The sequence below is a fragment of the Rhynchophorus ferrugineus genome, unplaced genomic scaffold (assembly GCF_030347505.1).
Source record: "Rhynchophorus ferrugineus isolate W39M unplaced genomic scaffold, kcgeb_rfMv2 rfM2, whole genome shotgun sequence".
Classification (NCBI taxonomy): Eukaryota; Metazoa; Arthropoda; class Insecta; order Coleoptera; family Curculionidae; genus Rhynchophorus; species Rhynchophorus ferrugineus.
This window is the reverse complement of record NW_027472581.1, coordinates 62,922,476-62,936,942: the sequence shown is the minus strand read 5'-3', so window position 1 is coordinate 62,936,942 and position 14,467 is coordinate 62,922,476. Positions and strand designations below refer to the sequence as shown.

At 34.6% G+C, this 14,467-nt stretch overlaps 2 protein-coding genes and 1 long non-coding RNA gene across 6 annotated transcripts; 2 read left to right on the top strand and 1 right to left on the bottom strand.

Annotated features, from left to right (window-relative positions):
- Positions 1-1,975: 1,975 nt before the first annotated feature.
- LOC143190170 (uncharacterized) lies at positions 1,976-3,116 on the bottom strand. Of its 2 annotated transcripts, none has more exons than XR_013004184.1 (3): positions 2,856-3,116; positions 2,415-2,805; positions 1,976-2,296 (listed from the first exon to the last, which is right to left on the bottom strand). It is a non-coding gene; the product is annotated as an uncharacterized LOC143190170 (long non-coding RNA). The 2 variants fall into 2 exon arrangements; XR_013004185.1 differs by having other exon boundaries at positions 2,918-3,116.
- Positions 3,117-3,475: 359 nt separating this feature from the next.
- PIG-Z (Phosphatidylinositol glycan anchor biosynthesis class Z) lies at positions 3,476-5,911 on the top strand. Of its 3 annotated transcripts, none has more exons than XM_076394309.1 (4): positions 3,476-3,932; positions 3,990-4,929; positions 4,981-5,138; positions 5,424-5,911. In XM_076394309.1, the coding sequence occupies exons 1-4, from the start codon at positions 3,794-3,796 to the stop codon at positions 5,885-5,887; spliced, it is 1,701 nt and encodes a 566-aa protein (XP_076250424.1). In that variant the 5' UTR covers positions 3,476-3,793; the 3' UTR covers positions 5,888-5,911. The 3 variants fall into 3 exon arrangements, with proteins under 3 accessions (XP_076250424.1, XP_076250423.1, XP_076250422.1); XM_076394308.1 differs by having other exon boundaries at positions 3,477-3,662; positions 3,777-3,932; positions 4,981-5,911; XM_076394307.1 differs by having other exon boundaries at positions 3,477-3,932; positions 4,981-5,911.
- Positions 5,912-5,933: 22 nt separating this feature from the next.
- LOC143190169 (uncharacterized) lies at positions 5,934-14,431 on the top strand. Its single transcript, XM_076394312.1, has 5 exons — positions 5,934-6,355; positions 6,411-6,664; positions 12,128-12,349; positions 13,945-14,156; positions 14,212-14,431. Exons 1-5 carry the CDS (start codon positions 6,253-6,255, stop codon positions 14,282-14,284), a joined length of 864 nt encoding a protein of 287 aa, XP_076250427.1. The 5' UTR covers positions 5,934-6,252; the 3' UTR covers positions 14,285-14,431.
- The last annotated feature ends 36 nt before the right edge of the window (positions 14,432-14,467 follow it).

Sequence of the window (14,467 nt, the reverse complement as noted above, 5' to 3'; positions counted from 1 at the left end):
AATTACCCAAATCACTTCACCATTTATACGGGTGGTTCTAAACGGGGAGATTTCGTTGGTACCGCATACACTTCAAGAATGCTGGAAGAGCACTTTTGGCTTCCCACAATTACTAGCATTTTTTCCGCGGAGCTTTTGGCCATTTATAAAGCCCTATCTGCCCTGGATGGACTGTCGGTGGGCGCATTAATACTTGTGGTATCGGACTCAATGAGTTCTTTAGACAGTCTGATTTCAGTAAAGATAGTTCACCCTCTAGTTATAGCTATCAGAGAGCTACATACAACACTGGAAAGGAGGGGAGTAAGAATAAATTATCTATGGGTTCCCTCTCATAGAGGAATTCCTGGTAACGAAAGAGCCGACTATCTGGCAAGCAGAGAGGAAGAGTCAATCAAACTGAGCGTTCTATTCGGTAAGAAAGATGCTAAAATACATATAAAAAATCTATACAAAAAATTGGATCAAGTAAATTGGGATCTCCTAATGGAAAATAACAAGTTGTGGGAAATCAAGGGGGTTTTTCACCAATCTCCTAATATTAACAATCTCAACAGGTTCCAATTGAGCATCCTTGTTGGGCTGCGAATAGTGCATAGCGGACTAACGCATGAGCATCTGTTAAAAGGAAGAGATCCTCCACAATGTGACGAATGCCAAACAGAACAGAGCGTCAACAGTCTTCTGGAGTGTGAAAAGTTTGAGGTACTGAGACAGCAGCTCGGAATGCCAAGGTCATCAAAACAACTGGTCCAACCCACGCATTTGGATATGCTTTTAAACTATTTAACGGCCGCTGGATTGATACACCTTTTGTAATTATTTAGTATATTATTATTTTTGAATGTCTTTTATGTATACTTTATTTAAAAATTCATTGTAACTCGACCCTAACTAGCCCAAGAGACTTTCAAAATAATAAATAAATAAATAAATTAGAGTGGGTTGTATATGACTTCGAGCAGTTTTCATAATAGAAAAGCTTCTTCTGTTCAATGTTTTGTCCTTCCATAGCAATTTGATTTACCTATTTAATTACTCAATTCTATTAATATTGCAATATAAAACAAAGCTATATAGAAAAAAAGTGTATATAATAAAAACAAACTAAATATTTAAATCAAAAAACTAATTAAACAATATTTCTATACAATTGTAAATTAAACTATCAAAAATTATAAAAAAGAAAATGACTAATTAAATAATAATTTGATTACCAAAATTTAGCGCTTGGACTTTCTCCCACTAGAAACAAAAAGCGAAATGCACACTGTATTCCCAAATGTTACCAAAATTACCCCCACCTACAAATCTTCCTACCCTACTCGTATTTGATATTATAGTTTGGAGAGCATAATTGGCAATGCTGCACATCTCCGACCGCAGTAAATTGGTAATAGTAGCTACTTCTCAAATTTAAAACATAAATGGTTTATATTAGTGTTGGGAACTATCGACTGTTTATTAATTAACTACTCTTTACTATCGAATGATTCAGTCACTATCTTTGGTTCGCATGATTTTACTACTTTTTACTAGAGACTGTTTCAGTCGACGGTTTTCTATCGCTATTTTCGGTCCGACTGATTTTGTTACTCTTTACTATCGACTGTTTCAGTCGTGTACTTTTAGTTACTATTTTTTGGTTCTCCTAATTTCATTCGACTGATTTTTAACGTTCTGGCTCTGTCGTCCTAGCCGCGACCTTGACAATAATGTTTAGCCAATACAAACCAATTTATATTTATATATATATAGTCAATTCAAAAATCAGTGACACGGGAAACGTCGGAATGTTGCCGTAGCTACTCTGGGTTTTAGTACATTTAGGCTCTGACATATAACACATTTTTAGTATAAATAAAATAATTGAAGAAATATTCTATTAAATATAATTTATTTTGACATTATAGTACATCAAATGCATTTATTACCGAAAAACTTAAAACTACAATTAATTTTACAGCCACAATAATTTATAGGTTAGAGTCGCTTTATTATATACACATTGAGCTTTTTTCTACGCTAGTATCGGTAGTATCCTCCAAAGGCCTAATCCACTGAATTAACAAATGTATATCTGAGTAATTTATTTTACTTTCATTAGAGAGTAAATATGCTCTCTATGTAAATATGTTTTATGCTTAGTTCTTGTTCCTTTCGATGCAATGTATCCTTGTAAAGTCATTATGATATTACTATATTTATCTTTGGTTTGTCCTGTTACTATCTGTATACATCTTTCTTGATAAAACTACATTTAATAACTGCATTCTCCTTAATGCATTTGCCATATCTGCAAAACAGTTAGTGTTATTTCTCTACTCATACATGTTGACCAAGCGTTCATGTATATTCTGAACAATAACACACATGCTCATAAAGCAATTAAAGTATATTAATTGTATACTAACCTTTAGTGGTTTCCTCTTTCATCATGCTGTCTTGGTAATAGTCAGCATTGAATCATAAACCAACATTCATAAAGTTTTATTCAATCACAGTCACTTTCAGAAATACTAGTCAAGTTAATAACCAACCAAACTTGCTCAAGATTTTACAATGTGTCTGATTAAGCTCATACAAATCGAAGGTGTGATTTTTGACAATGCTTCTTTCCACAAATCCAGAGAGTTCTGGTTTGAATATCCTCCTCGAGCTGAATATCTATTGTAATAATACTTTGCCATAGCCCATATCAACTCAATTGTATTAAAAATGCAGTGATAGGGAGAGAGACATAATTCTCTGTGGCCTTAACATTCAGTATTCTAATCTACTATGTATCTTTTCTCAGGCTTGATTCTAAAAAATAAATTACATAAAATGCAATTAAATATTTTATTTATATTTACTGAGTAATAATTTTAAATAGTTCATTCTTTAACATAATTTCCTCGAAACATATTTTATGTACTTTAAGCCATTCCTTAATTGCAACCTTTGTTGATGAAGTTGTTAGGATAAAAAAATATTTTCAATAAAAACCGCGGCGATTTCAAATTTATTAAAACAAAACGTTAAAACAACTTTTGCCGGTTTATAACCCGTAATTATAATATTTTGAAGAATTTTCAGAAGTTTGGCAAGCGGACAACTTTGGCAGGCTGATTTTGTTAGATTTTCGATCTTCTCTAACAGCATTCTATCTCTTTTTAAATACAATAAAATGACAAGGATAATATGCTTTGACTATAAAAGTAATTTACATATTTAGACAGTCTTAAATTGACACTCGTGTTACTGCTATTTTGAATTTACTATATATATATATATATAGTTTTATGATTTTTTGTAGTGTATGACCGAAATTGACTATCGACTGTTTAGTAATTGACTACTTTTTAGTAATCACTATTTTCAGTCTCTAGTTTTCTGACTATCGACTGTTTTGGCTGCTTAGCGACTATCGACTGTTTCGACTGTTGTCAGTCGATAGTTCCCAACGCCATTTTTAATAATAATTGTGAAGTTAGGGTATATTATATTGATGAGTAAAATCCACAAAATATACAGACGTATTATGTAATAATATACAATAACAGTATAATAAGTAATTATACATATAACATATATTTTGTGGTAAAACCATAAAAAATAATGAACCATAACACAGGCTATATACTATAAATCCATAGTTAATAGAATTATCAGTAAATATCGTAAGTTACATGAGAATTATTAGGATGTATGGAATTAATTTAGAACAAAAGCATACATTTAATAATTTGTTTAGTCTTTACACTCACTAAATAATCAACTTCATATTAAATTAGATAGCTTAACATTAAGCATGGATAAACGTGAAACATTATGCACGTTAAATAATGCATTGAAGTTACTAGCAGCTTTAAGAATATTTCTGATATTTTTACCTCAAAATGGGTATATCCACCCAGATGAATATTTCCAATCTGTTGATGTATTAGCAGGTTACTTTTAAGTTTCATTCAATAACAATTTTTATTTCTAATGTCTAATTGTTTTAGCCAAAATTTTTGGTGTAGAGCATAGTCCAGCATGGGAATTCAATACTACTTTTCCAATAAGAGGAATGACTATTCCTTATTTTACAACAGGAATGTGCTTTTTCTTTTTAAGGGATATTAATGATTTAGCAATGGAATATCTCTCACTAAATGTAGTTAGCCCATACTTCTTACTAGTAATGCCAAGATTTATAATGGGATTATTCTCTTTCACTGTTGATTATTGCTTATATAAAATTTGTTACAATAACAATGAAAAATATAAAACAAGACTTATTGTATTAGGCTCTTCGTATGTTCTATTAGTTTATAGCACAAGGACTTTTTCTAACAGTATTGAATTAATACTTTTTTCCCTCCTTTTACTTTTTGTATGTGAAAGTCAGACTTTTTCTAATGAGTTAGTTCGCAAACAAGAATATATTGACTATCGGTACAAAAACAGTGAATCATTAGTAGAAAAGGTTAAATTTCATAAATTAAGATTATATCTTGTACCTGATACCTACAGAAATGGATTAATTATTGCCTCTATAGTGATTTTTGGCATATTTAATAGGCCAACATTTATAGGGTTTGCTGTTATTCCAATTTTCTTTTGGATTTACAGGGGAACTGGCACAAAAAGAGTGTCAGTAACACAATTTCACACAAGAATATTATTTTTTGCATTTTGTTCTTTACCAGCTTTCATTTTAAATGTTATCATAGATTCATTTTATTATGGGTACCTTACATGGGGTGAAATTGGTATGTTAGATGTGTCTATTGATAACTTTGTTGTTACACCCCTTAATTTTTTAAAATACAATGTCCTTTCTACTAATTTAGAAAAACATGGTTTGCATCCAAGATATTTACATTTCTTGATAAATGTTCCATTGCTTTTTAATATTCTTGGAGCTTTAGCTTTATTCAAAATAGGAGAATATTATTATCTGTAAGTATATCATGTCTCATTTAACTTTATATTACCTTTTATATGTTTTAGGATTATTCAGGGAAAACTTAATTTACTTCCATCTGTGAAAAGCATTAAAATGGTTATGATTATGTCTTTCATTAGTCCTATTTTAATGTTATCAGTATTTCCTCATCAAGAACCAAGATTCATAATACCAGTAATTTTACCTTTAGTCTATCTTCATGGTATGAATATATTACCAGAGCCAGATAATATTTTGATTACGGTTCCTGAATATACAATTGAGGGAAGAAAAAAAAAACAGAAGCTAGAGAAACAAAATTATCTATTTTTTAAAGCCTGGTTAATATTTAACAGTTTACTATTAGTATTTTATGGGTTTATACATCAAGGCGGTGTTTATTTTGCCACAAACTATCTATACAAAGATATTAGACTAACAGCTTTAAATACTCAATTTAATATCATAACAAGTAACATATATTCATTACCGGAATCTTTTTTTTTAGAGAAAGCGGCAGATAAATTATATTCGCACTATAATACAAAATATTCTATTAAGAAAAGAGTGCATTTATACGAACGTGGTTCTGAAGAGTTAATTGCCCTTATATCCTTAATTGGTACCATAGCTAAATTCACATATGCTCAGGAATGCTCAAAAAGTCACACATTTAAATACAAAATATATTTATTAATTTCAAGCAGTCGTAGTCGAGAATTAGAAGATATACTACAGAAAAGCAATGTGATTGGTAAAAAAATTGATAAATTTGGACCTCATATAAGTGTAGAAGCTTTCCCAGATTTTAGTCGATACTGTCTAAGAGTGACATCTATATTTTATGACAATTGCCAAATATTAAGTTTTTGGGATTATTTAAACGTTATTGGCAATTTATGCCAGTTAACTCTGTACGAAATACAATTTTCAAATCAATCAACAATTGTAAATAATACTCTTATTACGTAATCTATAAATAAAAATTTATTTGAATTACTGGTTTTTATTCTATCATTGCAATTCTTAAGTACAGTGAATTAACTTTGTTTCAGGCCTTAACGTAAAATAACTAAAAGCACAAAATATAAAGTTCCTATATGCATAGAAAAAAATTATATGTTTTGTTGCCATTGAACATTACATTATGGGTTTACGATACCTTATATTTAAACTTTTCACCAGCTGATGTAAATATATCATAACCACCAAATTTAATTTATCTTTTTCTTAACCAAAAAATATTAATTTATATTTATATACCTACGTATATGTGTACGTTGCCACTATAGTGATATAAGTGTAATCAAGTTTAATTTATAAAATATAAATAAACAATGGCTGGAAATGTAATTGTTACAAAAACTATAAATGAAAAGATTGGGTTTATTGGGGGTGGTAATATGGCTAAAGCTATATGTGAAGGTATTATAATGAAAGGTGTGCTGTGCCAATTAATTTTAATATATCGTATATAGCTATAATCAACTTTTAGGTTTAATTAAATACTCCCAAGTATATGTATCTGGGCCTAATATTGAAAATTTATTGTGGTGGCAAGAACGAGGTGCACATGTATCAACAGAAAATGGAAAAGTTGTACAAAATGCAGATATTATATTCTTATCAATGAAACCCCATATTCTGCCTATAGCTATAGCAAATGTGCATGCTACATTGAATGTGCCTGTAAAGTCAAAGTTATTTGTATCTATATTAGCTGGAATTCCTTTACATCAATTGGAGAATGTAAGTGATTTATAATAATTAAGTTGTTAATTGACTATTAATGTATATTTATTAAATAAAATAATTAGAACTTGAAACCTAAAGGTAGCCCTAGATTCTACCATAGATGTGGATTTTTTTATTTGGGGTAGAAAATCTTCAAAAATCTATCAATGTTGTGATCGGGGAAATTCAAATAACTTGAATTACATTCAACATAAGTTCTAAAGGGATATTACACTGTAACATTTCATTCAAGACATAGTAGATATATAGACATAGTTTAGTTGAATGATGGCTACATTAGACTTGCTACTTGTAACCCATACCAGACCATAGTTGGATTCCATATCATCAAATAGGCTTTAAGTATTGAATCATACAGCAATACCTCTTTATTTAATAACTTGGATTTGTACCTGATGATTTTGTTTTGTAAGTATGTGCTTCTTTCAAGTTAGTCGTTGGTCTAAATGTATATCTAGCAAGCTCCACTTGAGACAGTATTGATGTCTACTAGTGGGCATATTCTTTAACACAGAGTAAAAATTATATGGGTAGATTTTGTTTTGTTTGCTTTAATTCGCCAAGTTTTCAGTCATGGTTGTATTTTATTTAGGTGTGTTTGGGGTTTCTTTGATCCTGTTATTGGATCTTTATGTGATGCTGGACTGCCATATTACCTGCATATTTTAGTATTTTATTTATAGGAAATATAATATCGGTCCTAGTACACGCTTTGTAGAATGCCTGGATATATTGGATGTAATTCAATATGTTCATCGTCTTGTTTTATGGTAAAATGTCTATCTATGATAACACAAATAAAGATTGTAACAATTAAAAGTGAGGATGAGGGAGTTCGAGGTGCGAGAACCTTTGAGAGGGATTTTAAGAGAGGGTTTTCAAAAAGAGCTGAGGATCGTAGGAATTTGTTGAAAAGATGGTTCCCAAATTCGTTCACTAGTAGGGTGTCTGTCTCTCTCTATGAATTTGGGAGTTTATGACGAACCACGGGGCGCACAGGGTTTGACGGAGTATTTTATTCTGCATTACTTAGCTTTTTGACCAGGCTTGGCGCAGCGTAGCTGGACCAAGTGACTAACCACGGGGCGCACAGGACTTGATTTGATTAAGCTCTTGTAAAGCAGAACCTGTATCATTAGAGCAAGTTTGCTTCGATGGCATAGAAGATGGTTCAGAACAGATGAGATTCCGTAGCCTTTACGTACATCTTTATTTATTTTGGGTCTCTAGGTGAATCGGCGGTCAAAAATGAGACCCAAATAATTTCTAATCTCCAAAATTTCAGCCATTTCACGGCTGCGGAAAGTTGACCCTGAAGTCTGTTCTGCACCCAGTCTGGGGAACGAGCACTTGAGAAAAAGTGTGTCATTCGCGTATTGTGCGGTTTCCACATTCCTTTTCATCGGAATGTCGGCCATGTAGAAATTAAGAAGGGCAGGTGCTAGTGGGAAACCCTGAGGAACTCCGGAACTGATTATTTTGGTGCTAGAGGTGGTTTTCCACCTGTACTTGAAGAATTTTGAGCATTTAAGAAATTTAGAAACTGAGAATTTACGACAAAAATTACCTCAGGAGTATTATCAGGTCTATGGGTAGGCCTGCTTTTAAGGCTTTATATATTAAACCTTCGTGCCAAAGTTTGTCGAAGGCCTTATTGATGTCCAGGAAGACAGAACAGACAGAAGTTTGGCTCTGAACCCATATTTGATGTCTGGGATGATATGGTTTCGCTCAGTGAACCGGCTTAGTGCGAATAGGATCGCTCGTTCTGAGCAGGCTGATGGGCTTGTTGTTTGAAGGCGAATTGTTTACTCCTTTTTTCGGAATCACGGCGATGTGTGCGTGTTTCCAAATTTTAGGAAAATGTTGCAGACGCATGATGGAATTAATGATATTTGTTATTTCCGTGAGCTGCTTGTGGGAAAGGTTTTTAATTTGGAATACTGAGATTTCGTCGAATCCCTTCTGTGAACGGAGATTTCAGATAATCTCCAAAATTTTTGGAGAGAATAGGTGGTTTCTCAGGAAGTTTGGTGGTGCAGATTTTTTGAGATTTTGAGATACCACACTGAATATTTATTCATATTTTCGCTTAAAGCGACCTTCCGCTGGCGGGTTTGGTGCCATTTGTTTCGCAAATGTCTCTGCGAAGTGTTCAGTTTTTTCGCAATATGTAATCGCGAAATTGTTCGAACCTTCCGACTTGAGGGGGAATGACTTGCGTTTTTCGAGAGTCTTCAGATATCCGCGGGCGCTTGAGCCTTGATTGAGGAGGAGTGTGTTCCACTTCTCCTCACTCCAGGCCATCACCGCTTCACGGACTTGTCTGGTTGCCACGTTAGCCCCCGTTTTGTCTTCTGGATTTGTTCTGGGGTTTTAATTCTCGGAATGGGTCTTGATTTCAAGAGAATATCCTGGGATTTCCTCCAGTCCGTTTTCAGAGTGGGTTCAGATAGTGGTGTCTCAATGAGGCGAGGGTCTGCTACCATCAGTATGACTGGACGATGGTCGGAGTTCAATTCCCTGAGAATTTTTATGTTTACGGGGTTTGGGATGTTTTGGGTGATAAAGAAGTCTATAATTGTTGGCCGATGTTACAAGTAGTTTAACCGGCGGACGTTGAAATCGCCGCCGATTATCTTGGCAGCATTAAAAAATTAAGTAAGACGTGTTTGTGTGACTCGATACAAAGGCCACTACATTTTTACTTCCTCTTCTACTTTTCCTTTTCTTCTCTCTTCATTCATAAAAACAATTTACTCTCTAAGAATAGTATTTTTCAAAACGAAAGTAATAGTGTTCGAGGGAAATATAATGTGCCTGAAACCAAACAATACTACCGCAAAAAATAAAATAAAATGCTTATAAACATTAAACACACAAAACACGTTTTACTTCATTTTTGTCCACTGTAATAGCGATAATGGTATATATTATGCGTTTTTAAATCGTCACTTAAAAGCTTTTTCAGTAATCTTCGTAATGTGATCAGAAAATGTCAATTTAATATATATCTCCAATTTCAAACGCTAAGAAATGTGCCACCCTTTTCTTGTCAGCAATTCTGCATCAACCAGCAAGTACCCATGCGGGCTAAGAGTTTATTTTGCCGACAATAACCCACCAGAATCGAATCTCTCTAGGATTAATGTTTGTTAAAAAAGTTTAATGTAAAATAAAAGATTGTGTTCGTTTAAAATAACTGGATTTTTGAACTTTACTTTACGTTTTGAACGTTTAAAATAAGTGCTAAATAATGCAATTGTGTTGGGACGACTATAAAATAAAAAAACTACTTTTGTGTTTTTGAGAACTAGGAACAGTTTTATCTATAGTCTCCGCAGCAAATCACGTCATCAAAATTTATCGCGTCAGCACGTCACAGTGTTGCCGCATTAACTTAAAATTTTGGTTTACGTTTGCCAGTTTGTAACCTCTAATTATTATCCCTAATATTTTAAAGAATTTTTTAGATAGTGTTCACAAGTACCAACGCAAATCGAATTTTACAAACTGATTCGGTTACATGTTCCGAAGTATCAAACAAAATTCTCCCTTTTTAACGAGTTTAAAACGGATTTTCCATTTTTACAAATTTCATTTGGTAGTATATTTGCCATCATCTATGACGTGCATTGGCTGTTTTATTAGAAGGATTATATCTAGATATATATGTAACAATCCGAAGCAGAAGCAGTGTTAGCTATGTTTACTTATGCAAGGACACATCATAGGCAAGCATAATTAATATTATTCCATGAATTTTCGTATTAAAGTCCCATTCGTGTTAAAACAATTTGGGCAGGATGAAGATCCCGTTGTGGCCCCCCAGGTTGGTGGGCAGCTCGTTGAGGGCCTTCTAAGTTGAATGAACGCTTGTTACAGGCTTCTGAGGTACAGAGCACGCGTGTTGAGGGTCGTATGTCAGTGAGTTGAATGTTGTGGACTTCTCAAAATGACGGAACGCTTGTAGCGGCTCCCCTAAGTTGGTGGAACGCCGGTACGATACCCTCAGAGTGGCGGTACGGTCGCTGCGGACGCGTGGAAAGGTGGGAGGCACGCGTCCTGCGCACCCCCAGATCGGCGGATCGCATCTCGTTGATCTCTCGGGTTGATAGCACTCTGTTGTGGAATTTCAGATTGGTGGCACGCTTGTGGCGGACCCCCAGGTAGGCGATACGCTAGTTGCGCGCCCGTCAAGTAGACGGCATACTTGTGGATCCTCAGATTGGCGTTACGCATGTAGCGGACCTGTCCCCCCCCAAATTGGCTAGACTCTTGTATGGATTCCCCAAGAGGGCGGCAGTATTGTTGTGGTCCCCCAGGTTGGCGGGACGGTACCCTTCAAATAGAGGGCTCGCGTGTTGCGGTTTCTAGGTTGGTGAGGCTCATGTCGTGGAACACCCAGGTTGGCCGATCTTTTGTCGTGGCCCCCCAGATTGACGTCCATCTTGTTTACATACCTGATACTGAGTCTACATACTGCCAGTGAAACCCCTCTTGTTGGTGTACCTCGGACTGTCTCTTTTCATGCTGGCCTAGTTGGCGCCCCTCTTGTTGACGTATCCCTTGGTGTCCCTTGTTATGCAAGACTGCTAGGTGGCGTCAATCTTGTTGGCGTACTTGATGTTGTCTGTCATCATAATGAACTTGTGTAGTTCGCCATATCTGTGGCCTGCTAGTTGCGAGTTGTTGTATCACATGTTGTTTCTCTCTATGTAGACCGCCAATTCGCTGCAGTTCGATATCATACCAGCTTACTGGTGTGCCTCACCGTCATTTCTAGTGATTAGCAAAGAACCCTTGGGGCAAAACAGATGAATCAGAGATAATATAATTTTCAAATTTGTGTACTCCGTGTAATAAATGAAAAATACGTTTGTTGAACTTGAAAACGCACTATTGTCGCTTGTAAAAAAATTAAATAAAAAAATTAATAAAAATAAATTACCAAATCCGTCTCTGTACCATTGTCCACCCCTGAAAGAATATTAGTCTTCTATTACGTAGAACCAATTTTTTTCTATGGAACCAATTCGCTACACCGAATCATTATTCACCATTTTTTTTTTAGAATTTAAAGAAAGCCCCCTTTTCATGCTGCCGGATAACTAAAATGTTTTAAATTTATGTAAACAATCACTATGATACACTGAACGCGTTGTTTTTATCCCACTTCTGATTTATTAGAGCCGATTTTGTAGAATTGATTTGGTGAAGGTATTTGGGCAATTAAAACACTGGATTCAATTAAGTCGCTCTGTATTTATATTTTACAAACAACTCGGTTAAAGCCACATATGAATTAAGATGGCGGGATCTTCATCCTGCCTGGATGGATGGAGCCATACATTTTTACATTTAAATGGCAAATACTCTAAGATTTATTTATACATCCATATATACACGAAGGATGGTGACCATAATTTAGCAAAACTAAAAGTATTCAGTTTTTAGGTTTTGGGCCCTTTAGAAGAAAATGCTAGGATTGTTCGTGTAATGCCAAACACACCAATGTTAGTTGGGCAAGGATGCACTGCTTTCTGTCCTGGTGCTAAAGCTACACCTCATGATGTAGAAATTGTTAAGACTATTTTTGGAGTTTCTGGTGTTTGCAAACAAGTTCCTGAGTCAATGATTAATGCCATTGGGGCGTTGGCTGGAAGTGGACCAGCTTTTGTATGTATATCATAATTTTAGACATTTTTAGGCCTATAAATGAACTTCAAAGGATTTCTAACAGATGGTATTTTTGTGTGTTAAATGACATCTGGTACATTTATAATCAATTTCATATTGAAGCCAGATATGACAGGTGTCATTTCATTGAACTGTAAACAAAAATGTTTTCACTGTAAAATGTCTGAATTTCCACCGAGCAAATCTCACTTGCGAGAAGTTTTTCAATTTGAAGAAAGAGCAGTTGAAGGATCGAAGACAAAAGCATTCTGGGCAGCCAAAAAAAATGGAAGATAAGGGTTTGAAGACAAGAAAAATATGCAGAATTATTTGGAGCAACACAAGAAACCATTTCCAGTCACTTGAAGAACATGCAATGATCTATAAGGTTGAATATTTTGTGCCATATGAATTGAAGCCAAAAGATTTTTAAAGGCGTTTGGTCATGTGTGAATTTCTGGCACTTCCTCATTCGTTCTACTTCAATTGAAGAAGCTTTATGGTTGTGTAATGATAAATATTCTGATGTGATTATAATTTTAGTCTCCTTTTTACCAACGAGGGTTTATCTGGATTGGATCTACTGTTTAACGTGGGCTCCAAGGCATTAAGCCTACCGACTGGCGAGTGACCAACTTGGAGATCATCCCAGAAGACATCCAGTCTTATCCAGCCTGGTTACTGGCACTCTTGCCTAAGGAGATTCACAAATGTTAAACAATTACAAACATAAATTTACGACCATGCCCCAGCAGGGTTCGAAACCGCGACTATAGCCACAGCAGGAGGACCGTCCTGTCGCCTTTACCACTGCTCCAACCAAGCCGGCTGATTTACATTTAATGATAACACAATGACTGACCTACACTGATGACACTGCTGCCCTAATAATCCAAAAACTGCTTCATAACAACTTCAATACCACCTAAATAAAATAGAGGATTGGTTTAATTGGTGGAGAATAAGGCAAACCAAACTATCCATTGGTAAAATTATATAAGGGAAGCACTCCACAAAAGATCATGCAAAATATTTAGGCCTTTAATTGGATTATAGATTAACTTGGCAGAAACCCATTTGGAGCAAGTGTAAAGATCTGGGCAGCAAACTCCATAGTGTGCCTTAGTTAACAGGTCACCACTCCCACTCCAGCCAATTTGGACATACGGCGTTCAACTATGGGGTACAGCAAGCACTAATGAAATTGAAATATTAAAAATATAACAGAGCGAAATGCTAAGGAATATATAACTGATATTTCCCAAGCATGAGCTACATATACATGCATAAAATACCAGAGGAGATTTGTAGAAAATATAAACATGCTGACACTGGCGCTGAGTGGACATCCTCAATCTTAGAAACAAATTCAAGTAGAGGGATGAAGGTTGCGCCCATAGATGGAAGCTCTCTCAAAAAATAATACAACAAACAGTTAAAAGTTGGACAACACAATGGCTTTTTTTTTGGGACCGATCGCCATGGCGCCTAATATAGAAGAAAAAAATAGTGTTATATGTATTTAACATTGTATTTTATATTAAACTGTATATTACTACTTTATATTCTTGCATATTACATTTATTTAATTTCAGATATATTTGATTATTGAAGCTTTGGCTGATGCTGGAGTAAAACAGGGAATTCCAAGACAAATGGCTATTGAAATGGCAGCTCAAACAACATTAGGAGCAGCTAAAATGGTTTTAGATACTGGCAAACATACTGCTGTCCTTAGAGATGATGTATGTTCTCCAGGAGGCACCACTATTACAGGAATACATGCTTTAGAGGCTGTTGGTGTAAGGTATTATACGCTAATCACTTAAATATTGATATTTCTATAAATTGCATTAATTTAGGGGAGCTTTAATGAATGCTGTTGAAGCAGCTACAAAAAAATCTTTTGAGTTGGCGGAAAAGAAAAATAAATAGAATATATTAGTGGACATAGTTTGCTCATAAAATTGTTTTTGCAGTATTATACCAAAATAATTTCAGACATCTAATATGGACCCATTTAGACAATTAGTAATTTAATCACTGTAAAATGTATTCTATAATAAAAATTGTTAAATACAAGTTTTTTTTATTTACATCAAATGTCCGGCCAAATAA

Coding starts and splice junctions, on each gene's coding strand:
- PIG-Z (XM_076394308.1), top strand. CDS start 3,794: ATGGATAAACGTGAAACATTATGCACGTTAAATAATGCATTGAAGTTA. Junction 3,933..3,989: donor ATCTGTTGATGTATTAGCAG/GTTACTTTTAAG, acceptor TAATTGTTTTAG/CCAAAATTTTTGGTGTAGAG. Junction 4,930..4,980: donor ATAGGAGAATATTATTATCT/GTAAGTATATCA, acceptor TATATGTTTTAG/GATTATTCAGGGAAAACTTA.
- LOC143190169 (XM_076394312.1), top strand. CDS start 6,253: ATGGCTGGAAATGTAATTGTTACAAAAACTATAAATGAAAAGATTGGG. Junction 6,356..6,410: donor TGAAGGTATTATAATGAAAG/GTGTGCTGTGCC, acceptor ATCAACTTTTAG/GTTTAATTAAATACTCCCAA. Junction 6,665..12,127: donor CTTTACATCAATTGGAGAAT/GTAAGTGATTTA, acceptor TTCAGTTTTTAG/GTTTTGGGCCCTTTAGAAGA.